We start from the raw sequence: 25260 nt of genomic DNA on the forward strand, positions 1-25260 counted from the left end.
TCAATGGCCTTGTCCTCCTCTGTGCTCAGCAGACAGCTTTCTTAACAAGAGGTCCTGCATCATGGGGTCACTTCCAGGTATCTGATAGTGAGGCCTTTACTCCTCACATTAAAATTTTAAAATTCAGTGGAAGCCAGCCAAGCATAAGTGCCGTCACCTCTCCTGAGTGAGTAACCGGGGCATAGTCTTTTGCCAAGAAGTTGTGTCTTACCCTTGAGTCCCAGGTGCCAGGACCCCCGCAGCGTCTATGAAATAACCGGCTGAAAGGACTGTCACTGGCTCCCAAGCACCATGGGCAGCACTTTGCCAGCTGTGGGGCTACACAGAGGCCATTGGCCTCACCACAGGGACAGGTTGGGGGCCATCTGAGGGTGACGTGCCGAGAGGCTGTCCAGGAGCTGTCCCCGTGGCCAGAGCCATCGAGATGGCACGGACTCCACAGCTTTCTGGGGTCATGCGGCGGCTCACCACACAGCAGCTTCCTGGTGGAGGGGGCGCTGCGGACAAGGGGAGGTCTGGGGAAGCTGGGCTTCATCCTCCCGCCCCCACTCCCAGGCCCTTACAAGCACAGTTTCCCTGACCACACTCCCCAGAATTCTCAGCGCATCTCCCACCCCAGTGCAGCTGCTCCCCAAAACTCCTCTCCCCTCAACCCCTTCCCTTCTTGGGACTCGTCTTCCCCCTTCTGTCTGTCCCCTCTCAGGCCTCTCTCCTTTCCTCCCCGGTCCTTGTAGCATTGCCTATGTCCTGCTGCCCACCAGCTCTCCACCTCTACCTTTCAGAACCCCAGGTAATTAACTCCCACCCGGCCTAGCCTCCTCTCACCTTTATCCTGTAAGGACCAACTGGAAGGACCGTCTCTCTCCCAGACCCTGCTTTCATCAGGAGCCCACAATGCATTTCAGACAGGATAGTTTTGAAATCTAACTTGGTCTTGCAATTTGCACACACTGCCCCGCCCCCCCCGCCCCCACCCCCCCACTATGGCCTAAGAGTAGCTGTTAGCCCCCTCTTGCCCCACACTTTGCTATCTGCTTCCCTCTCCTAGTCCTCCCCTCCCAGGACCTCTTTCAGTATTTCCCTACCCCACCCAGCCCCCTTCCTTTCTGAGGGGCTGAATTACCTACATAATTACCTATATATAGGCGCTTATTGTGGGCAGTCCCTGGCTAAGTGCAATTTCCTACAGTCACAACTGAAACGACCTCCCATTTTGCAGATGAGGAAACAGCCCAGTTGGTGGTGGCGGTGGTGCGGGGTCAGCGCATAGGGCCTTTGCTCAGCCACAGGGTTCTCACTGTCCAGGGGAGCCTCCAGGGTGTGGGCTGCAGGAACACAGTGGACGGCAGACCTTCTGGAAGCAGGAGAGGTGAGGGATGGCTGCACCCTGGACAGAGGTGGGGGGCAGACCCGGAGGCACTCCTCTGGTCTGGGAGCATCAGGGCGGGAAGGCAGGGATGCTGGTCTCTGCCCACCGTGGGTGCTGGGGGCTTTAAAGGAATGTTGAACACCTGGGTGGCCGAGCTTGTGTTTGGTTTCCAATTGTTTTTTTTGCCATAAGTATTTCTCTTCTCTTCTGTCGGTATCAAATAGAGACGTGGAAACTGCTGCTCAAGTCAGACTCTGATCTCTTGAATAGAGGACACTGCCCAACTCAGCTGTCTCAATGTTCAGGGCAGTGTTCTCTACACAGTGTGTACAGAAATGGAGGACTGGGTATTTAGGGGCAAAAAAATGAACAAAAGGGAACTGTAGCCTTTTAAATCAGCTAATAACCAAAATAAAGTGAGGGAGAGAAAGAAACCACTACCACACTGCAAGGAGAGCATCACAGCATGACTTTCACGTCATCATCACAGAAGGCTGAGAGAGAGGCCTTCCAGCTGTCTAGCTAGAGATGATCCTAAATGCATGCAACTAAAATTATGTGTCAGGATGTTCACAGAAACCCAGTTTTATTTAAAAGAAAAAACTGGAAGCCAAATTAGAATGAATAAATAATACCATTTATATTAGCACCCCAAAATGAAATACTTGAGGTATAAAGTCTTAAAAATTTTTTTAAATTACATGCTTATATCGGAGAAGACGATGGCACCCCACTCCAGTACTCTTGCCTGGAAAATCCCATGGACGGAGGAGCCTGGTGGGCTGCAGTCCATGGGGTGGCGAAGAGTCGGACACAACTGAGCGACTTCCCTTTCACTTTTCACTTTCATGCATTGGAGAAGGAAATGGCAACCCACTCCAATGTTCTTGCCTGGAGAATCCCAGGGACGGTGGAGCCTGGTGGGCTGCTGTCTATGGGGTTGCACAGAGTCGGACACGACTGAAGTGACTTAGCAGCATATCCTTTGAGGTAGGTTTTTCCCTACCTTTTAGCACTTCTGAGTAATCATAACATTAAGTCATAAAGTAAATAACCCTCTAAAATGAAGACACGATGGTGTCAGACTCCCTAAAATAAAATTCCACGTGGCTTCATGGCCAAATTTCATCACAGTCAGCAAGCACTGCTAATGCTAATGTGTTTGAAGGTATTATGATGATGCTCTGTATTTTATGAAGACTGAAAACTACCTCAAAACCCAGATTGTAAAAAAAAAAAATTCATTATGGGACTTCCCTGGTGGCCCAGTGGTGAAGAATCGTCTGGCAGTGCAGGGGACACAGGTCCAATCCCTGGTCTGGGAAGATCACACATGGGGGCAGCTGAGACCGCGGGCCACAGCTACTGAGCCTGCGCCCTCTCAGAGCCTGTGAGCCGCAACTGTGGAGCCCGAGCGCCACAGCTAGAGAAGACCCTGCTGGCCACAGTTAGAAAAGACCTGGACGCAGCAGTGAAGACCCCGTGCAGCCAAAAACAGATTGTTAAAAACGTAAATATTAATTTACCCATAAGGAAATACGGATGCACTGAATATGTTTATTGCACAAATGGTTCCTTCAGCCCCATGAGTTACAGCTGGCTCTGTGCCTGCCAGGGACATCTGCTCATCCGAGCACTTGTTTGATTTCTGTCCCTGTTCTTGTTCAGCTTTGTAACTTCCCCAGGCCTAGCAGCACATCCTCCCTAGAGAGGATATATGTGCTGAGTGAGCAAAAAGAGTGAAAATCATTCACATAAGGAACATGTGAGTAGTGGCTTCAACACCATCTGTAACAACTTGAACCGTGCAGGAGAATCTGCTGTAGAATGATTCACAAATCATTAATTTTACAGTAAGTAGGAAAAGTTGCTTAAAATAATAAAACCAACATACACAATCAATAATTACGAGCTAAGAAGAGTACGTGCTACACGAGAAATAGTTAAGACAGTGGATGCTCCGAATCTGGAAACAAAGACTGAGGCCCAGTTCAGAGAGGAAACATTTAAATATATTAGGGTAGAGAACTAGCGTAACAGAGACTGCGGAGTCCCAGCCACTGGACTGCCAAGGAATTCCCTATAATAAACTTTAATGCTAATAAGACTGCTGCCAGGCTTCACAAACAAAAAACTCAAGGAAATAAAAAATATTCAGTAAATACATGACTGCCTGTTTACCAGACATTCTGTCCATTTTGAGTTCTATCCTGGAGCTCGGACAATGTATGACTGCTAGTAATTCCCTGTAGTTTTACTTAGAAGAGGTTCCAGTGGAAATGAGAACGGAGACAATACCACTGACACAAGAAAGTGAAAATATCCAAACCTGTTAGAGATGTGGATTAAATCAGTAAAACTCTTATCATTCTATACAACCCACTTTGCAGCAGTTTTTAAAAGCAACAGTGACAAAATCTTGGAAGCAGTGCCATTAAACCAGAACTTTATTTCACAATTAACGAACATCTGAGAGGAGGAAAGTAAATATGAACATGCATAATGAAAGCAGTGCTCAGGGGATCACAGTCAAAAGAAATTTAAGACAAGAAAATGAAAACCAGGCTAAGGATGTAGTTCTCAGATCCATTTGTTTTTATGGCACAATAGAAATGAAAGGCAGTGCTGCCCTGAGACTCGGGATTTTTTAATAATCTCTGGTTTTTAATAACCTGGAACAGAGCCCTGTAATTAGTTGTAATTTACTGAGATATGGAATCTTGAGCACAATATAATGAAAACTGAAATCTCAGAGGAAAAATATGAAAAAAAAATACAAGTCATAAAAATATGATTATTGCTACAAGGAACTTATAGCTATTTATAGAGATTAATCTAGGACTATGTCACAGTGATAGGACAGTGAGAAGAGACATTTTTGGCTGATCTGCAGTTGAGTCTGATCTAGTTTCTTCAGGTTCAGCGCCCCTTCCTCTGGGGACATAAATCTCAAAAGGCTGCACATGGCTGAGCCCTATCCAAGACACTAGAGGCCCAAGGTGTCCTGCCAAAAGGTTAGCCAGCCAGGTGACGTTTTGAGGCTCAGTTACATACATGTTGGGGTCACCCATCACCCCCAACAAGGCTCTATGCAAATTCTACCAAAATGCTTCTAAAACGAGGAAAGACTCATTTCTCACCACCTTTTCAGAAAGCATCCATGGACGCCACCAAACTGTCTTAGGGTTCATAGTTCTTTTCTTCCAGAAAACAAGACATAATCGTTTGGGGACCTAAATTAATAAACCCTGAAAATAATAAACTAGACCAAGACCCACAAGTTTTATTTTCAATAGAACAAATTTAAATGGCAATTTTAAAAACTGAAAAACTTGTCTCCTATCTGTAATTAAGAGTCCTCACTGGAGGTGGACAATTAGAGGTGAGACAACAGGAAACCCATAGCCTGTCATGGGATACAACTTATAACTCCTAGCACCGATTTAGAAGCTAACATTATTTATCAACATATCACAAGACTGTGACAGCACTGTCAACGTGTGACTATGAAGTCCCCTTCTGGGATAAAAAAGGCAGGAAAGGGCCTCCTGTATAGCCATCACAGCTTAAAGTCCAGCCAGACCCTCACGCCATTTAATCATGGACCTGAACATTCACTCAACTATTTTACAGTGACCCGAACACTGGAACAGAGCCTGTACAACGGTCTGGCGGCAGCATACCAGAGACCTCACCATCCTCACTCTTTGTTCTTCCAGTACCAACTAAGTCAGTTCCAAGCGATTCTGGGATGTCCATAAGGCTGAGAAGAAAGAGAAAACATAAGACTGATTAAGTCAGTAGTCGCTGGAGCATTAGAAATTAATCTCATCTCAAGAAACAGCTAAAAGTGCCGTTTTATAAATGGCTGTTTTCATTTTACAGCTGGAAAGTTTCTGACCCTAAGCCATACATGAGGCGCTCTGATTTGTTAAGTACCAGCCCTAAGTAACACTGCACGTGGCTCTGAGTCCCTGATCTGAGACACGCACTGATCCACGGTGGAGGAAGTTTAGAAAATGCTGCTCCCTGCACTCGAGAGCCCCGGCTGGCTAGGACACTGGCGTTCTGCAGCAGGTGTGCGACCTGCTCTGCTCCATCAGCTTCCCAGAGTCTCTGACCAGAGGAGCCGGCCTCTGCCTGGCAGCATGTGAGTGCCAGGGTGGCCCTGGTCAAGGAGGGACAGCAGCGACATGCCGGCTGAGCCCTCAGTCACTTCCCTGGTGCTTTGCTCATCAGCTCCCCCAAAGCACGGGTGATGGCCTTAGCTTCTCTGTGCTCCCCTGAGGTCCTGCAGCAGGGGTCATTCAAGTACTTGGGGAGACAGAGAAAGAAGGAAGGAGAGGACCAGACGACAGGGAGGGGGTGACCATAGTGCCAAGGGCAGGAGAGGAAGGGACCCAGGTCCCGATCACCCGCTCAGCTGGGCACTGCTGTCCTGACAGCCAGGACCCAGCCCCACTGCACCTTCCCCCCTCACCAGCCGCCCCAAACCTCTTCCCAGACTGCTCTGTCCCAGACGGGGTCGCCAGGCACCAGCAGAGCAGTCGGGACCTCAGTCATCAGGCTGCAGCGGCAGGAGCCAGAGCAAAGTTGCTGCAAGGTCTGTTTGAGGCCCGACAAAGGATCGAACAGACCGTGTCCAGCTCCCTACCAGTCAGGAAAGGAAGAAACACATGAGAAGAGGAGCAAGGAAGAGTCCAAGGTACTGGGAAGCAGCCCTGTGCCCAGGGCTGTGAACGAGGGACCAGGAGAGCAGGGCCGGCTGAGCGGCTCCCTACCTTGGGCTGGTAGCCCTGCTTGGCCATCATCTTCGCCTCCTGCTGCAGCAGGGCGGCCGTGAGCTGCTCTTCCCGCCTCGCCTCCTCTTCCTCCTCCTTCTCCTGCTGGTCTGCCTCCCACGCCTGCAGCTGCCGCTCTGCCACCTGGGCACCAAGAGGAAAGTCACCCTGGATGGGCCACGGGCAGGACCCTGCCTCCGATCTCGAGGGGCAGCCTGGGTTCCCCTCACTGCACCCTCGTGGGAAGGATGCTCATGGACCCGGAGAGGTTATGTGTGTGGTCATATGTACCCTGTGAAACACTTTGGATGTGGCCACGTGTTTGGAAGATTCTTTTGTGTTAACTATTAGGTACTAAATTGAATAAAAGAGACTTGGGGCCAGAGAGCCAAGTGCTTGCAGAGGCAACCAGGAAAGAGGTGAGGGGCAGGAACAGTAACCATTGCTTTCCTAGGAGACGGAGGACCCGGAGTGGGGCTGGACCTAAAACCAGAAGGGTCAAGGTTCCAGTGGGAAACAAAAATGGATGCTCTGAGCTCCTGATTGTGGGCTTCCTAGACAAAGTCCAGGCCAGGCTGTGGAAGTAAGTCAAGGGCCCCTGAGCCCTGTGCCTTGACGGTGCAGCAACCCCAGCAAGGCCTGCTGCCTGTGCGCTCATCCCAGGGCTCAGCCCCACCTGGGCTTCCAGCTCCTGCTTCCTGGCCGATTTCAGTTCCTCACTCTCCTCTTTCTCACGACGAGCTGACTCTCTTGCCGCCTCAAGATCTTGAATAAGTTGCTCTCTGTGTCTCAGGGATTCCTCCTGCGCCCGTCGGTTTTGTTCAATCTTTTCCTGGATCTGTTGTTGTCTTCCGGTCAATACCTATCCTCAGCAGAAAGGAAGAGGGAAGGTTTTAGTTAGACTTTAACAATGCCTTTTCCACCAGCTGTGGACCACTCTGCAGCTACACAGACACCAGCCTAATCCTCAGCCTCAGGCCCAAATGCACCAGGCAAGCCTACTACAGGGTCAGCCCAGACAATTGGCTGTACTTCCCACACGTCCCCACCACGCACAAGGTTCACGTGGATGGTGCGTGTGGAGACAGCCAAGCACCAGAGAGACGGAAGCAGGCAGGGGTGGAGCCCCGTCCCCACAGACACACAGCTGCAAGGCGACTCTCGCTCCCTATCAGTGAGTGCCAGAAAAAGCAAGAACCATGAGCCACGCAGGCAGCCAGAGGTAGTCGGGGTCATCTCGCCAACCTTGTGGCTGTGAATTCACTGCTCAGAGCAGCAGAAACCTGCTGTGCTTGATTCTGGAGGATTCGTCCAGAACACAGTCTAGTCTCGGGAACCACCTGCCATTCTAGACAGCCAGGGTCTCTGGACAGGACAAGTGGCCACAACAAGGAAAGATGTTTTAAATGGGAAGGAAAAAAGTCAAAAGATGCTGGAGAATATCTGGTATTCCTTAAAGAGCACCAGCTGGGACCCACATTCCCACAGGTTCTAAAATGTAGCATGCTGGCATGCACAGAATACAAGATCCATTTTAAACTACTTTAAGATAACTTTCAATACATGGATAATAAAGGCTTTCTTCCCCAAAAAGACTTCCTTTGAATTGGGGTGTGTCTTATAACAGACTACTTCTAAATAGCAAATGAAACAGTCATGTTCTTTAGTCCGCTTCTGGTGTTGTACCCCAAGAAAAAAATCCTAAATATGGAGGTTTCTGCACCAGGTGTTCATCGCAGTGTTTCTTAAAAGGCTCCAATTAGAAAAAAATGGACCCACAAAAGGAATAGAAAAACAAACTATTGTCTACCCACGTGATATATGTCATCAAAATGATATTTACAAAGAAGATATAATAATATATTAAAATGATAGAAATCAAATAGCTCAGCATAATAAGTAATATGTAGGAAAAATGTTATGCATAGAAACAGAAGCATAGAAGGAAATAAAGAGTCGCTGTGGAGATGACAGGGGTCTAGGTGACTTTTCGGTTTTACTTTTCTGTACTGAAACTTTTTTCTAGTAAACATATTACTTTTATGGTGATATAAAAGATGACAAAATAACCTGAGGGGACTCTGTTCCCTGAGCATTTGGCAGGGTCAACACGTGGTCACCAACCCCAGACACCTGCCCGGCCGAGCTGCAGCCCCTCCCGGGATTACCTCGCTCATCAGCCGGTCTCGAGCGCTCCTCTCGCGGGCCCACTCTGCCTCTCTCTTTTCCCACACTTCCTTGGCCTCTTCCCTAGGGAGACACAGAGCGGATGACAGTGGGCTCCTTACCACCGCCAGTGGCAGAAGAGAATCAAAGAGCAGTCACAGCTCCAGGGCGCCAGGTAACGAACACTTTCTGCGGGGTCAACCTCCAAGTAAACTTTCAATGGATTACAGGTAAGGATACTTCACAGAAAACACTACTGTTATAAGCACTTTCAAGTTCTCTTTTTTAACACTCCCTCTCCTTACAGAAAGCACTGGTGATGACATGCACTCAGGACATTTAAACACAGAAGTGAATGAAACCACTGGGACTGGAGAGGAGGAGGGGCACACCAGAGCCTGAGCTCTGCTACCATGTTCCTGCGGCCCCTCTAGCTCACCCTGTGGTCCGGGCACCCTGTGAGTGGCCTTGACTCTCTGTGGCCCAGGTACTCTGCGAGCCCAGCACCAGCCTGGACGTCAGGATTAAACAGGAGGAGGACCGTAATGCCCTCAGCACTGCGTCTGGCACACAGTAAGCGCTCAATAAGTGTTACCTGTTATTTCATTCCTTCACTCTATCAGATGAAGTTTTAGGGTCCAGACTCATTTATATAGGCCTAAAACTCACTGCAGATGGTGACTGCAGCCATGAAATTAAAAGACGCTTACTCCTTGGAAGAAAAGTTATGACCAACCTAGATAGCATATTCAAAAGCAGAGACATTACTTTGCCGACTAAGGTCCATCTAGTCAAGGCTATGGTTTTTCCAGTAGTCCTGTATGGATGTGAGAGTTGGACCGTGAAGAAGGCTGAGCGCCGAAGAATTGATGCTTTTGAACTATGGTGTTGGAGAAGACTCTTGAGAGTCCCTTGGACTGCAAGGAGATCCAACCAGTGCATTCTGAAGGAGATCAGATTTCTGGGATTTCTTTGGAAGGAATGATGGTGAAGCTGAAACTCCAGTACTTTGGCCACCTCATGCAAAAAGTTGACTCACTGGAAAAGACTCTGATGCTGGGAGGGATTGGGGGCAGGAGGAGAAGGGGATGACAGAAGATGAGATGGCTGGATGGCATCACTGACTCAATGGACGTGAGTCTGAGTGAACTCTGGGAGTTGGTGATGGACAGGGAGACCTGGCGTGCTGCGATTCACGGGGTCGCAGAGTCGGACACTGAACTGAACTGAACTGAAGATGCATTCAAATGGAGTAGCCATCATGGTCAACAAGAGAGTCTGAAATGCAGTACTTGGATGCAATCTCAAAAACGACAGAATGATCTCTGTTCGTTTCCAAGACAAACCATTCAATATCATAGTAATCCAAGTCTATGCCCCAACCAGTAATGCTTGATGAAAGTGAAAGTGGAGAGTAAAAAAGTTGGCTTAAAGCTCAACATTCAGAAAACGAAGATCACGGCATCTGGTCCCATCACTTCATGGGAAATAGATGGGGAAACAGTGGAAACAGTGTCAGACTTTATTTTGGGGGGCTCCAAAATCACTGCAGATGGTGACTGCAGCCATGAAATTAAAAGACACTTACTCCTTGGAAGAAAAGTTATGACCAACCTAGACAGCATATTGAAAAGCAGAGACATTACTTTGCCAACAAAGGTCCGTCTAGTCAAGGCTATGGTTTTTCCTGTGGTCATGTATGGATGTGAGAGTTGGACTGTGAAGAAAGCTGAGTGCTGAAGAATTGATGCTTTTGAACTGTGGTGTTGGAGAAGACTCTTGAGAGTCCCTTGGACTGCAAGGAGATCCAACCAGTCCATTCTGAAGGAGATCAGCCCTGGGATTCCTTTGGAAGGAATGATGCTGAAGCTGAAACTCCAGTACTTTGGCTACCTCCTGCGAAGAGTTGACTCATTGGAAAAGACTCTGATGCTGGGAGGGACTGGGGGCAGGAGGAGAAGGGGATGACAGAGGATGAGATGGCTGGATGGCATCACTGACTCAATGGACGTGAGTCTGAGTGAACTCCAGGAGTTGGTGATGGACAGGGAGGCCTGGTGTGCTGCGATTCATGGGGTTGCAAAGAGTCGGACACGACTGAGCGACTGAACTGAACTGAACTGAAGATGCATTAAATGTCTCCATAATTTATAACAATTTCCTTTCAAATTTCTAAGATTTCAGATGAACAGATCCTTACTTTAAACCCCAGTGGTTTCCACCTTACATAACCCAAGGGAAACACCCATAAGCTAGGTCCATTAGCAAAGGTGTGCTCCTCACAAACGATGGACACAGGAACAAGGACGGGCGTTTCAACGGCAGCACACAACCCCCATGGTGACCTGCTGACCTGCTGGGACCGCGGCACGCGGGGACATCAAGACGCCACCTCTCACCTTAGCAGCATCTGCAGCTCTGCCTCCCGCGCCCTCTCCAGCTGCAGCTGCTCCTCAATGACTCGCTTCATCCAGGCCACGTCGGCCAGGGCCTGCTCCCGCCGGGCCTGGTGCACACGCTGGTTCTCATCCTCCTCCTCTAACAGCGCCTGCAGGATGCGCTTGTCCGCCTCCTAGAGGACAGACGAGGAAGCGCAGTTACCGCAGGTAACAGCCTTCCTCCCTGATCGCAGGTCTTCTGGGAAGTCGTGGGCCATTTCCAGAGAAGGCAGGGTGTGATCACTCAGGGCCACTTTAGAGGTCACAAACACCCAGGAGCTTTTCTCTGCCCACCACCGGGAGAGACCCTCTGCACCACACGCACATCCTGCCCTCGGACACACCTGGCAGCCCAGCTTTCTATAACACAATTTGCAAGCAGTTCCACTGCAGAGGACATAAGCTATGCTCAAAATGCTTCCTGCAGCTGTTCCGTGAGAGGACAGCCAGCCAGGATGAGAGATCTCTCCTGTCCCATCTCAGCGAGGGAGCCTGTCTAAATACTTGCCAGAAACACTGAGCAGCTAGCCAGAAAGGGCAAGCTCAGTTTAAGAACACTAGTCTTGAGGTCTGAGGTGTACTGTTAGGTACTGTGTTGTGCAATACCACATCAAGTATATTCAAAAACGAAACCAAGAAGCCCCAAACCCACCACTCCTCTGAATGTGTACGGCTCACCCCTGAACAATGTGGGTTTGAACTGGGCTAGTCCACTAACTACAGTTTTTTGTCAATAAGGATAGTACTTGTATTTTTATTTTATAGATCTTTAATATTTTAATTTTTATTTTATCTTGGAATATCGTTGATTTACCAGATTGTGTTAGTTTCACATATACAGCCAGGTGATTCAGTTATAATGGAATATATCCATTCCTTTTTAAATCTTTTCCCATATAGGTAATTACAGAGTACTGAGCAGAGTTCCCTTTACAGATCTTTATATTAACTAAGTGGGGGAGAAGTGTCTGACTAGAGATTACAGTATGCAGACTCAAAAGAACTGCGGTTTGAGTCCTGATTCTATCCAAACTGTCTTAGCTTCCTGCCCTTCAGTGAGTCATTTATCAGTCTCTATCAGTTCCTTTGTTTCTGAGGCAGAAATAACAGTACACAGGTTTTCAATTCCATGGGGGTCAGTGCCCCTAACCCCCATGTGGTTCGGGGGTCAACTGTATATCCAGAAAGATGTATACCCAGACACCTCTGGGGAGGGGCAGGGATTGCGAGGGCTGCTGGTCAAGAGGGCATGACCCTTGGTGGTTTCTCACGAGAAGCATCCATTACTAAGCAACGAAAAACATGTTTTTCAAAAGAAAGTAAAAGCAACACCAGGCTGTCATGTCAGACTTACCAGTTCCTCTTGGATCTGCTGTGTGCGTCTATTGAGCTTCACATTATACTGATGTCTCAGGAAGCGTCTAGAAATGAAAAGATATGGGTTGCCTTTAGCGTTTATGACCATAAAGAATTCTGCAGAGGTTAGACTGTTATTTTCTACAGATTGTATCCCTTCTGCTTTCAGGGTTACCAGGGCAAGCCTGAGAAAGTGAGAGGCTCGCTGGCCTGGGATGGGCAGGCGAGGGGTGGGGGCCTTCCCGTGCGTACCCCAGTTCCGCCTTCTGCCGCAAGGCTGCCATCTGCCTCCTCTCCTCCTCCAGCCTCTCCAGCTCCCAGCGCTGCTTCAGCAGATTCTCCTGCTCCTTCTTCAGTTTGGAGGCCTGTGGTTACCGGACAGCAAACTGGTTAGGCTCGTCATCCCTCATCTCCCTTTCTAGCAGACACGATGCAACAAGGGCAGCCTGGCCACCTGGTACCCGGGATCCCCTCCCACTTCCAAGGCACTAAGCCCTTTGGCCCAGCTCACTCAGTCATCCCAGCTGGGTCTTTCCCAACCCCGCCGACAAGAATGAAACCCTGCCCCACATGACCCTGCACTGCCCACGCTTACTGCAACTGAACCTCTGTCTCCCCGACGTGACACAGCCCCCAGCTGTATTCCCAGCAGCCAGTCTAGTGCTCAGGCACAAAGGACCCAGTTCTCGAATCACTGAGGCCTGGGGGAGGGGGGCTGCTCCCCTCAGAATTGCTGGGCACAGGATTCTTGGAACAGCCTCCTGGACCAAAGATCCTCATGGTTTGTCCCGAGACCCCAAAACTACTAGCTGGGGAGAGCTGTGGGCTGGCTCATCAGACTAAGTCAAGTCTACCAAGCGCACTTGAACTCTGGGGTCTCAGAGGGCCTCAGACAGCAGGCCTCTACCCACATCTGCAGGGACAGGTGTGATTCCCCCGAGGGTTAGCGTTCAAGAATCCAGCACACAGCGTGAGTGTGGAAGAACCACTGGTGAGACCGCATGTCAGGAGAACCCAGTGTGGCTCCCCTTCTTAGAAGCACCTCCCAGATGCCATCTCCATGCGGAGCAGCTTCTTAGATGCCTGTTTCCTCACAATGAGCGGCTGCAAGTGAGGAGGCCTGGCAGCCGGGGCACGCCCTCACCTCCATCTCCTTCGCCTTCAGCTCCTCCATCTGCTGGCGCAGCGCCTCCGCCTGCAGCTTACTCTCCAGCTGCCTCCTCTCCTCTTCCACTTTCATCCGTTCCAGCGCTTCCCGGCGGGCCGTTTCATACTCGTTTTCAAATCGTTTTTCCTTTTCCTCTTCAGCGGCTTCTTGCTGCATGGAGCCAAAGGAACGCAGGGGTCAGCGTCTGTAACACAGAGCCAGCGAAGACCTCACCGCTGGTCAGCAGGCCGCGGGGCCTGTTCTTCACTCTGACACGTCTACGCCTGAGCAGGCTGTGCACTTATCGGCCATGAGGCCCGGGCTCAGCTCTCACGGTGGGAACCATGGGCGTGGTGCTGCCCTCAGAGACGAGGCTGGGAGCACAGTGCCCGGCACGGAGCAGGGAATCAGGGATACCGGGTTCCTTCCCTTTCACAGGTCGATAAAGCACTTTCCAAAACGAGCCCAGAGGCAAAGCGATGGGTCCACAAAGCGTGGCCTGCCATCACCAGAACTGCTGCTGTCAACCCAGGTTGAGAGTTTATGATGTGAATTATGTCCAGAGGGTACTGGCAACAGGACAACCCTGAAGGATGCGTACTGCGTCTGCCATCAACCGGCCCTGGACACCTGGTCTTATTCTGTCCCGAGAGTGATCACGTGGGATTCCTGTCTGTGCAAGAGCAACAGACGTTCCATTTTAACAGGTGTTAAGTAAACCGAGCAAAGGTCTATTTCTGGACTGGAGTCACTGAGATGGAAAACAAGAAACAAATTCAAAGACTTGGAGAGAGTCTCCCAACACATACCACACCTGTTTTTTCTCCTCTTTCTGCGTTTCCCAAGCGTTTATCACATGCCTCTTGTGAAGGTCCGATTCGATCTGAGGATGAGAAGGCAGAAAATATAAACTTCCTCAGTGGCTCACAGGATGGATGTTCACTGCTGAGCACCGCACCGTGGCCTGGAATGTGACCAGGTACCTTACAAGGAAGTGCATGGTGACCCCAACATACACAGTCTAAATGCAAGTCAGTAAAAAAAACCAAAGGACCAGGCGATTCTAAGCCATCTCAAGAACTGGAACAAAGTATCAAAAACTTTTCTCCCACCCAGTCCCCTTGGAGCTGAGCGGACACTGAAATGGAAATCCAACCTCAAAGGCTACTGTGGTGGGTCTAACGCCTGTCAGGCCCCAAGGCAGCAGGACCTGGGTGAGAAGCAGTCTCAGCTTTTTGCCTGGCTCCCCAAACCTCCCTCTCCAAAGGAGCAGCTGTGAAAACACACACCACCTGTATCGATGGATGCAACAAATTTGGGATTATTAATAAGAGATCTGGGTTTAAAGAATCTTTTGGATCAGAAAATGAATCGTAACAATGTCCAAAGGCTTTTGTTTGGAAAATTGTTTATACAAGTTTTAAAATTTTCTCAACTTACACACATAAACATTTGCAACTAACTTGAATGTTCTGAATAAACAACTGAGTACCTGACTTCGGAGGAGCCACTGAAATCTACGAGTGGCCAAGGAGAGGTTTAGTGCTAACCACATGGCATACCAGAGCAGCCAGATACTCTGTTATGACTGGCAACTTCTAAATGTAGTTATGTGCACATAAATTACCACCACCAAGTAAGTTGCTCAGACAGTAAAGAATCTGCCGGCCAAGGCAGGACACCCAGGTACGATCCTTGGATCAGGAAGACCCTCCTGGAGAAGGGAATGGCAACCCACTTCAGTATTCCTGCTGGGAAATCCCACAGAGAGAGGAACGTGGTGGGCTACAGTCCACGGGGTCGCAAAGAGTCGGATAACGACTTAGAGACTAAATACAAATGTATACACAAATTGTAAACTGAACTAAATTAATGATTTCTGTCATGGGATTCTCTCCCTGCAGCCCAATCTCTGCTGAATGATGTCACCCCAGCCAAAGTGCCCCCTTCTCTCCTTGCCCCAAAGTCTTGTGGATCTGCCCCCTTTCTCCTGCCACTCCAGTTCTGACCACCATCATTCACCTGGGCTGCAGCTGCAACCCCTCAATTGACATCACCCCTTCCCGCCCCCTCGACACTGCTGCTGCTCCCCAAAATGCAGCCAGGGCCCCACTGCACCTCTGCTGAGAATCTCGCAGGCGTTCCCGGGTGCCTCCAAGGGAAGGCCACCCAGGTGGCCCCATCTGCCTACCAGCCTCCACTGTTGGGTTTCCCCCTTCCTATCAGATGTCCCAACCTCTTGCAGCCTCTTGTAGATGTTAAATAACCAAATGAACCAGATCTTCTGTGTGGAGCCTCTTTCCAAAGCAGCTGGAGTGATCTCTTTTTCATCCCAGCACAAGATGCAAATTTAAAAACAAGGCGAGCAATGTGATTTCATCTACTTAGGCAAACCAATGGGAGGATCTCTTTGGTTTTCACCTCTCGAAGTTTGGGGTTGTTCTTTTTCCAGTGTTCATACAAAAGTCGTTCAGCAATCTGCCAAGAAAACACAAAGAGGGGAGACTGACATCGCTTTTCCAATCCATCCACGTTTCAGGTAACCCACAGTGAAGTAAGGTGAGCCTAAGAGCTCCTCCACTGGCAGCCAGCACCACACCTGCCCTTCAGACTTCCCTCAGGCCTCAGGAGGTGTCTGGCTCTCAACAGACACCAATCAGGTGCTGATAAATGACTCATTTCTTTGGCTACACCAAATGACTTGTGGGATCTTAGTTCCGTGATCAGGGATTGAACCTGGGCACTCAGCAGTGAGCGTGGAGTCTTAACCACTGGACCACCAGGGAGTTCCCACAAGTGACTCATAATGGTGATAAAAAGGGGCCAAAATCTGATGCTACAAATGGGTCCTAGATGCTAAAGATCTACTTCAAAATATACAGCAGGCTTAAAAACAGAGCTTAGAGACCACCACTACACAGGACTACTTTGGAAGTTCAGTTAAAATACACCAGTCCCAGCCTTTCATGGGACCAGAGAACTAGAATAAAGAAAAAGGACTCAGATATAATGATTTAAGGGGCCCAAGAGAGTAAAGATGACTCCTGGAAAATACACATGAAGAACGACTCAGAGTCAGCACTTTTCCCAGCTGGCTCTGCAGTGAACTGCCATCTGAGCCCCTGAGGGGGACGCCTCGTGGCCTCACCGGCAGGCCGGGGACTCGGGCTTCCCAGCCTGCTAAAGAGCTATGCAGAGTTACCAGCTTCCTTTGCTCCTCTCGGGCTGCCTTCAGGTTCCCACGCTGCTCACGGATTCTCCCTTCCCTCAGGTTCATGCTCAGCCTCAGCTCCTCCAGTTGCCTGGCCAGCAAGCTCTGCTCCTCCACCAGAAGCTGCCTGAGTCTCTGCCGTCGGGCCTCCAGACGCTTCCTGCCCTCCTCCTTCATCTTCTCCCGCTGGTAGGCATGCATGCTGGGCGAGAGGGGCCACCATCAGCCTGGGTGCTTCCAGCTGCACGGGGGCTGCATGGCTGGCTGTGTGGGTGACAGGCTGAGGCACACGGAACATGGTGACCTGGGAAGGCATCCTCCAGCCAAAGTGAACAGGCCAGGTAATAGAACCACTATGCATAACAGACTTTCTTGTTCTTGCAAGGAAATGTACAAGAGGCGTATATATGCACATGCTAATATTATCTGAGTAGTTACCATGTACTACATAACCTGGATGGTTTTTATAGTAGTCATGACATAAATCCTATAAATTAGGTTCTGTTTTAGCCCCACTTCACTGATGAGGAAACTGAGGCTCATTCATACAGCAAGTGACACAGTCAGAATTGCTATCTAGGTCTGTCCGACTTCAAAGCCCATAGTCAGAATTGCTATCTAGGTCTGTCTGACTCCAAAGCCCATGCTTTTAACTTCCGTGTTTTTGTATGTATCTCTCTCTATAAAAATGGGTGTATGCTTGTATCTATATTTACACACAAACACAGATGAAGAAGTGTATGGGAGGATATGGGCCAGACAGTTCACGGTAGTTTTCTCCTGGGGAAATGGGGCTACCAGGGGACTTCCGGATTCTACATACATGTCTCATCATCTTATCTTTTTCAGTCAAATGTGTTACTTCACTGCTGACCTTTTTTTCAGTTTCCAGTTGGAAAGACATCACCATGCGAGTATCCACAGAAATCATCACATTTCCATGCGAGTATCCATGCCGGCCAGCCACCCTCCCCCAGGTCCTTGAGTCAGTCACATCTCCCGGCAGTAGGTGGCCCTCCAGCCCTAAGGGAAGGTGCTCACCGCACAGTTACCTCCGCTGGTAGGAGGCCCTGGAGCTCCACTCTGCCTGTTTGGAGCTGCAGATGTCGGACATCTGGAAGTAGCGGCTGTTCCGGTCCCACTGCTGCCGAAGATGTGCCTCCTGCTCCTGGCGGCGCTGTCGGGCGGCCTGCTGATCTGGGAGCCGCCGGCTGCACCAGGAGGAGGGCAGCGTGGGGAGTGCCATCTGAGGAGAACAGCGGCGCTAAGAACAGGAGCCTGCTGCAGCCCCTCATCCCTTTGAGGCCCGGTCCTCACCCTGGGCTGCACACTGGAATCGCCTGGCAGAGCCTGGGCCCCAAGGCAGACCAATTAAGTAAAAAAAAAATCTCAGTGCAGGCTCCCAGGCATCAGCATTTTAAAAATGACTTGCTACCAGGACCCCAAATCATCTAGCTGAAGAAGCGTGGACTGCACCCAGCTGTGAGCCTGACATCAGTAAGGGCAGTGCAGAGACAGGGAGCCAGTCCTGACAACACTGGACTAGCACACGGGGGGTTTCTGTGCTCTGCCTAAGGTAACAGAGAGGATAACTGCAGGCATACGGATGTGGGCCAAGCCCTTGACTTATATGACCTTTTTCATTGTTACTATCGCCCTGTTTTTTTTGGCAGCTGAGGAAACTGAAGTTCAAAGAGGTAAAATGACTTGCTGAAGATCACAAAGCCAGGAAGCAGAGGAAATTTAAACAAGGGCTGGGAGCCTAATTCATGTTAGGCTGGGATGAGGGCCCAAGCTCTGTAGACTGCAAGATGGTACTTGTTGGGACCAACATGCCCTGGCTGTGAAGTGAAATGAAAGTCGCTTGCTGAAACGAAAGTCGTGTCCCACTCTGGTAGCCCACGAGGCTCCTCTGTCCATGGTATTCTCCAGGCAAGGATACTGGAGTGGGTTGCTATCTCCAGGTGTCACACCTGGTAATGTTCTGGATGAGCATGGAGGGAGATCCCTCCTCTTACAGATGGAGAAACTACCACCCAGAGGGAAGAATCAATTTGCATGGGTCAAGGGGGAGATCTGGGGACACGGCCGGAGACTGGAAAACAGAACCAGTCTCTCCGGACACCTCCCCGCAACCACTCCCGGTCCAAAAGCTGCCCCAGGTGCAGGGTCTACACAGTGCCTAGCTGTGACAGTGCTCAAGGAGCTTCTGGCAAATAAACAAGCTCAGAGTCCTCCGAACCGGGAGGAAAATGATCTGCGTCTATGAGTCAAGCTTAGCCTGAGACTGCCAGGTCAGATCTGTCTTCAGACTGTGGCAGGCCTGACAAACATTTTTCTTTGCCCCATAGGCCGCCTGCGGATAAATCTTTGCACGAGGATTGAGGAAAGTGAAGATTCCGGCCCCAGATGAACCATCAACAACAAGCTGGGAGGCTCTCTGAACAAGTCGCATCCCTCTCTCAGCCACATACAACAAAAGCTGTTATAGAGGAAAGGGTCGGACCCAGGCCGCGCGAGGAGCCGAGTGAGGACTGGAAGCCGAAGCCCCGGGCGCCCCGCGATCGCGTCCCGGGACGGCGGGCGCGCTTCCCGCCAGCGCGGAGCCGACTGCGGCAGAGCTCTGAGGGTCCCGACCCCAACGCCGGCCGCCGACCGAGCCCAAACCCCCGACTCACGTTTCTCTGCGCGCCGGAGTTTCCCAAGACTGCCCCGGCCCAAGGTCCCGCAAGCCCCAACTAATCCCTGCCCGGCCCACGGCGACCCTCTCGGACAGCGCTGCACTTACGACGGCCGTTTCCCTGCTCGTTGCCGAGGCAACGGGCGGGCGATGGAGCGCCGCGAGGGCCAAGCCTCCTGCAGCGCGATTACTCGGCGCGCAGAGAAAGAAAAGAAGTCCGTGTTTTTCTCCGGTGCCCCCTCGTGGTGGGCGGGAGCTCAATCGCAGACATCGCTTGTCTGAGGAAAAGAATCCATTCACTACACCAAATTCAGGATGATGGCTACCTGAGGGAGGCAGGTGAGCGTCGGGGAAAATCAGAGGGATATAATAGGGAAGGGAATTATAAGCCAGTCACCCTCAAACCTGGCTGCACAAGAGAATCATCTGGAGAGCTCTGAAAAATCCAGATGTCCAAACCAGACTCCAGACAAACCCCATCGAGCATTCTGTGGTTGTCTAAGCCCCCCAGGTGTGTTCAATGTGCAGCCAGCTCGAAGAACCGCTGGTGTAAGTAGGTTCGAGCTATTGGCAACTTTCTATTGTCTTAGGATGGTGGTGGGTTCAAGGGTGTTCCTTCTGTTAGTATGTTTTATAACTCACATGCTACGTGTATCATTCTATGTACCAATTATTCTCTTAAAAAATAAAATTAAAAGATTAGAAATTCCCCGGCAGTCCAGTGGTTAAGACACCCCATTGTCACTGCCGAGAGCCTGGGTTCAATCCCTGATTGGGGAACTAAGATCCCACAAGCTCTGCAGTGTGACAAAAATAAATGAAAAACAAAAGTATTAACTCTTTTATTCAGGCTCTTTTCATTTTCCCATTTTTGTCTTCATTTATTCTTCCCTTCACCCTTTCCTCCTTTTTTAAAAAATTTTATTTGTTTGGCTGCCTGGGGTCTTAGTCGCGGGCACTCCCATTTTCTAGTTGTAGGTTGTAGGGTTAGTTGCTCTGCCGCATGTGGGAACCTAGTTCCCCAACCAGGGATCAAACTTGGGTCCTCTGCATTGCAAGCTGGACTCTTAACCACCAGACCACCAGGGAAGTACCCACCCCCCCTTCCTTCTTTTATTCACTTCTCTGTTTTCCCTAGATGCAGTATAATGTCTGGTTGAACAGAGTGACCTCTGTTGCAGCCTCCACCACAACAGTCGTGTGGTCCTGGACAGGTCACTTCATCACTCTAAGCCTCCGTGTCCTCATCCGTGAAATAAGAATGTTCAAGTAATTGAAAAAGGAGCCCATTAGACTGGGAAGGCTGTGACACCTCCGTAGCCGATGCAGGTCAACCTAAACCTAGGCCAGAGCCAATGCACCCAAATTGGAGAAAATGAAACTTAGCAATCACAAACAGCCAACTGGGCTTTCCCAAACAAAGCAACCTCTTAAGTTACAGCCAATCAAACGATTTCCTTGCTTTCACATCTTTCTAAAAACCTCTCTCCTAGATCCTGCCGGTAGAGTGTTCTGAACACCTTTCCTTTGCCTGATTCCGATCAGCAAGTCTTGAAAGTTTTACTGTGCCTCAGGTTAGCTTTAAATAAGAATACTGACAGGGCTGCTTTCTACAGTTGCCCTTATGAGAGGAAATGAAAGTTTAAATGGAGCGGACTCAGGAGCAGAGCACCTGGTGCATCTCAGGTGAGCATGCGCTCGCATACCTCCCTTTTTTTTTTGTCTAGTTTTTTGGCAGCATGCAGGACATGTAGGATCTGAGTTCCCTGACAAGGGATTGAACTGTGCCCCTCTGCAGTGGAAGCGCAGAGTCTTTACCACTGGACCACCAGGGAAGTCCCTCTCACATCTCCCTTTACTCGACACATGTTTACTCAGAGCCTGCCCTGCCCTGTGCGTGAGACCCCCTGGAGTTAGCCTGTGATTGGTCCCAACCCCTTGGGCCAAGCTCACGGCCAGTCACCCATACTGTGTCCACAGCGGAGAAGGGAAGCAGCCACCCACTCTGCTCAGCCCAGCCAGAGCCGCCCACATAGCAAAAGAGCCTGATTAATAAATAGTTGTTGATGGGCCTCCTTGAGTGTGATAGGAACTTCAGAAACACGTGAATTGTGCTGTGGGAGACGAGCCTTCAGGTCCTGGTTTTGCACCTCTTGGCAAGGGCCTTCCACTCACTGGGCCTTAGTTGCCTCATCTGTATAATGGCCTTAAAGGACCAAACAAGCTCAACTGCTGGAATCAAGGGCCTAGGGCTTGACTGACCTTGTCCTGGAAGCCTGAGGCCCTTTCTTCTGGGACAGGAATGCAGCTTGTAGGTTGTGGAATTTGCCCGAGGAACCACAGCTTGTAGGTGGTAAGCCCAGCCTTGAACCCAGCTCTGTCTGATTCCAGGGCCTGAACTTGCTCTGCCGCTCCACAAGGTTAGGAATCATTACCTTCCCTGCTATGGTTCTAGTGCCCAGCACAGCGTAGTCACTTAATAAATATTCATCGAGAATGAATGAGTAGATTCCCCCCAACTTTGAGCCCCTAATTTTTCTCCAAGAGAAAAAGGGAAAGATGGTGTTGAAAGAAAGCAAAAAGAAAAAAAAAAGGAACTAACATTGTTTGAATACCTACCACGTGCCAGATGCTTTTAGATGTATTTTCTTGTGTAAGGTTTCCTCCAGCAGGTGAGGTTCCTGCCCTCGTTCTGCAGATAAGGAAACTGAGACTCTGAGAGGTCAAGCAAATCTCTTGCCGGCACCATGAGAGCCAGGATTTACATCCACCTTCCAGAGCTTGTGAACCTCTTTTCAGTCTGCTTTTCCAGAAGTGTGTGGTTTACAGATATAGTTCTTAAAAGAGGCCAGTAGATGTGGACCAGTTGGGCCATATAAAGTGCTCAGGAGTATTAAATATTTTGTGACAGGTTGATAACTATGGCCCACAGAGCGGTAGCCCTAGTAGGGAGCCATCGAGAGGGACACTGCATGCACAGGCCCTGGGCCAGCGCACTGTTTCTTGGGGCTGTTCTTGGGCTTGTTTGGAGGGATTCTGGCAAGAGAGGAGAAAACAGGAATGGGAGTGCCATGATAACACTGGGGCGGCTTCCCTATTAGCTGAACCGGGACCGTGCGAGAGGCCGTGCAATGCCCCCACATAAGCGGCAGGTGGCGCTGCCGAGGCACATTTATCTAGGCTGGGTTTTCACAGCTTTTCATCAACCACCCTGGGTTCTCTCTTCATACCTAAGCTGGCCTCCCCGCCCTCCCTGAAAACAAGGATGTCTTGTAGATAGGGAAGCTCAAAGACTCTGGGGCTACAAGGCTGCCTCTCGGAAGTCCAGTTTTGTGTTTTAATAACAATAACAACAGGAATAATAATAGAGGTAGGTATTATCCATGAGAAAAAGGTGTAAAAGGACTTTTTCATCCGAAACAGTGGTTGTCACTAGGGGCCAGGATTAGGGGTGATTTTAATTTTTCTCTCTGGGTTTTTAATTTTACATTGGTCACTGTTACTTGTGTAATTTTACTAAAAAGAAAGCATTGGGTAACTTGCCTGGCAGTCCGGTGGTGAAGACTTCGCCTTCCAGTACAGAGGGTACTAGTTTGATCCCTGGTAGGGAAGCTAAGATTTCACATGCCTCTCAGCCAAAAATCCAGAACATAAACAATAGAAGCAATATTGTAACACATTCAATAAAGACTTTAAAAATGGTCCACCTCAGAAAAAAAATCTTAAAAAATCAAAACTTTGGTTGGTTGATCATAATATATTGCACTTCCCCCATCCTTTATACTTAAGACGTGCTTTCCATGCATGAGTCGTCCAACCCTGAGAGTTCTGAATTGCTAGGAGAGCTTTCTGATAAATCCTGATGCTTGAGCCCCGAGACAGAGATTCTGATTGCATTGGTCAGGACCGGGGCCTGGACATCTGATTTTTTTTTTTTAATTTTTCATTTCAGAATAGATTTAGATTTACAGAAAGTTTCCAAAGAAAGTACAGAGAGTTTCCTTATATTTCCCACCAATTTCCTCGGTAATTATTAATAACATCTTATGAACATTTCATACACCCATATGACAGACATATGACATGGGTTTGGGGGTAAAATACACATAAAAGAGACAAAGATGACCACTTTAACCATTTTTAAGTGTCCTATTCAGTGACATTAAGTATATTCACAATGTACAACCATCTCAAAGTAGGTAGGATTTTTTAATTTAGAGTTTCTTTTTTTGATTTTTTTTCCTGTTTCAGCTATTTAATGTAAAAAATCAGGTCATGGAAATACAAATCATTATTATCATTATCACTCTGCAGCTCAGACATCACACTGTGGGTATGTTTCCATAGCCGGAGTGTTACTGGCAAGAGAAAGCACGAGAAAACAAAATAACTATTCAAACACTCCTTTCCCCGGGCAGGTTGGCAGTCAGCTGCAGCCCACGTGCACAGAGAGAATTCCGAAAGAATGCTGCTCGGTGGCAGTGAGGCAGGGGCCTGGATTAGTGTGGTTGCTTGAACTCTGCTGTTTCATCGCTCAGGCTGGTTTCCCTTCCCACGGCGGAATTCTGGCGGAATTTCTAAAAACAGGCGTCACCACGTCCACACAGCACACTTTCTGGAAAGCAGGTGATGTGTGCATCTCCCGCTTTTAGAATCAAAGTGTAATTCTTGGACCATGCGAACCACTGGGTGAAGCCCAAGATGACTTGTCTCTTGACAAATCCCCCTGCTGGATCTGACGTCACCACAGCTGGAGAACCACCTGGCCCTGCGAGGTGGGGCTCACCTATCGAATCCCTTCCTCTCTAGGGGAACCGAGGCCCAGGGATGGGGAGGTCGTACCCAGATGAGATCAGTGGCAGAGCCAGTGTCTCTAGTGAGAGCCGCTGGTGGCCTTAGTGCATGGAGGCAGCAGAGAAGAGGAGACTCGGCTGGCACCTGCTTAATACTTAGTGTCTCCAGGAATTATGGGTTATCACAGCTCCATTTTTCAGATGGGGAAACTGAGGCTTAGCGTGGCTGGCCGTATGATATGTGCCAGGCCCCCACCGCACAGCTGACACTGGTTCCATCCTGCTGGGCCATCATCAGATCTGGGCACAGTCCGCAGAGATGGGGCATGGAGCCAGCCCTGTGTTTTCCATGCCTTTCCCAGACATGGGCACCCACTAGTCATCCCCAGATGGCAGAGAGCCTCCCATTCCTAACTACAAGGTGTTGGGGCAGCTCCCTTTTCTGCTTGACTTTGAGCCCTCCCTGGCTCCCCATCTCCCTCCACGTGAAGCCACACCGTGAGCAAGCCACTGAGCCTGGCACGGTCTGGGCCCTGACCGACTTTGCCCGGCACGCTAGCCATCTTTTTGTTTGAGTCTCATGGCACTATTTCTGCTGTGCTGTGCCCCCTGCCTAGAAGACTGTTTCCCCTTCTGACTCTTTCTCATCCTTCAGGTCTTGGTGTAAACACCTCTTCCTCTGAGAGGCCCTCCCCCCAACCCCTCTAACCCGGTCAGGTCACCTAGCCTCAGAACACACTGGATTTTTCCTCCATACTGTTCACTGCAGTGCTCAATAAATGATTTTAAAGAGTAACATCCTGCCCGCGGTGGACTGAAAACTTCCTGAGAGCCAGGGACCTGGCTGTCTGGATTCTGGTGTGTGTCCCAGCCTCTGCTGTGCTGCTTGGTATATACTGGGTACTTAATAAATACCCTGAGCGTGGGCGAATGACACTGTGGCCCATGGGGTGCTACACCCTCATAGTCAGGAGTGTGGGGACATGGACTGGAGGGCCACACCTCTGCCAGAGAGGTTTGCCACACAACCTGGGCAGAGTGCAGGACCGGTTTCTAAAAATTCAGCATGCTCTCTGTTAAGCAAGCACCTGGGATGTTCCCAGACTCTTCTGATGAGTTTCAGGAGCCTTCTTCCTGTCTCCTGAGCTGCACCTCCACTCCACCCTTTTTGGCACAGTGAAGTACTCACATTCCTGGCCTGGGTCCTGCAGCCAAGCCAGCTACCTGGGGCAGCAAGAGTGAGGGACACACCCCCGGGAGCCACTAGTGGAACCAGACGGTAGAAGGGGCTTTTTTTTTTTTTTAATGGCTTCAGCTTA

At 49.7% G+C, this 25260-nt stretch overlaps 1 protein-coding gene across 1 annotated transcript; it reads right to left on the minus strand.

Moving 5' to 3' along the window:
* Window positions 1-3788: 3788 nt before the first annotated feature.
* LOC120871174 (trichoplein keratin filament binding) lies at window positions 3789-19285 on the minus strand. The gene is made up of 13 exons (XM_040250910.1): window positions 19147-19285; window positions 17521-17714; window positions 16460-16670; window positions 15679-15735; window positions 14072-14140; window positions 13255-13428; window positions 12363-12475; window positions 12109-12175; window positions 10716-10888; window positions 8319-8400; window positions 6827-7012; window positions 6151-6294; window positions 3789-5132 (listed from the first exon to the last, which is right to left on the minus strand). The coding sequence occupies exons 2-13, from the start codon at window positions 17712-17714 to the stop codon at window positions 5100-5102; spliced, it is 1503 nt and encodes a 500-aa protein (XP_040106844.1). The 5' UTR covers window positions 19147-19285; the 3' UTR covers window positions 3789-5099.
* Between the last annotated feature and the right edge of the window lie 5975 nt (window positions 19286-25260).

This window comes from Oryx dammah, unplaced genomic scaffold (assembly GCF_014754425.2).
Source record: "Oryx dammah isolate SB20612 unplaced genomic scaffold, SCBI_Odam_1.1 HiC_scaffold_12, whole genome shotgun sequence".
Taxonomy (NCBI): domain Eukaryota; kingdom Metazoa; phylum Chordata; class Mammalia; order Artiodactyla; family Bovidae; genus Oryx; species Oryx dammah.

What these genes read in the sequence shown, in the direction of transcription:
- LOC120871174 (XM_040250910.1), bottom strand. Translation starts at nt 17,714, where the DNA reads ATGGCACTCCCCACGCTGCCCTCCTCCTGGTGCAGCCGGCGGCTCCCA. An exon ending in TGAAGGCGAAGGAGATGGAG is followed by an intron (nt 12,476 to 13,254) that starts GTGAGGGCGTGC and finishes CGGTAACCACAG; the next exon opens with GCCTCCAAACTGAAGAAGGA. An exon ending in GAGCTGCAGATGCTGCTAAG is followed by an intron (nt 8,401 to 10,715) that starts GTGAGAGGTGGC and finishes GTGTCTCCCTAG; the next exon opens with GGAAGAGGCCAAGGAAGTGT.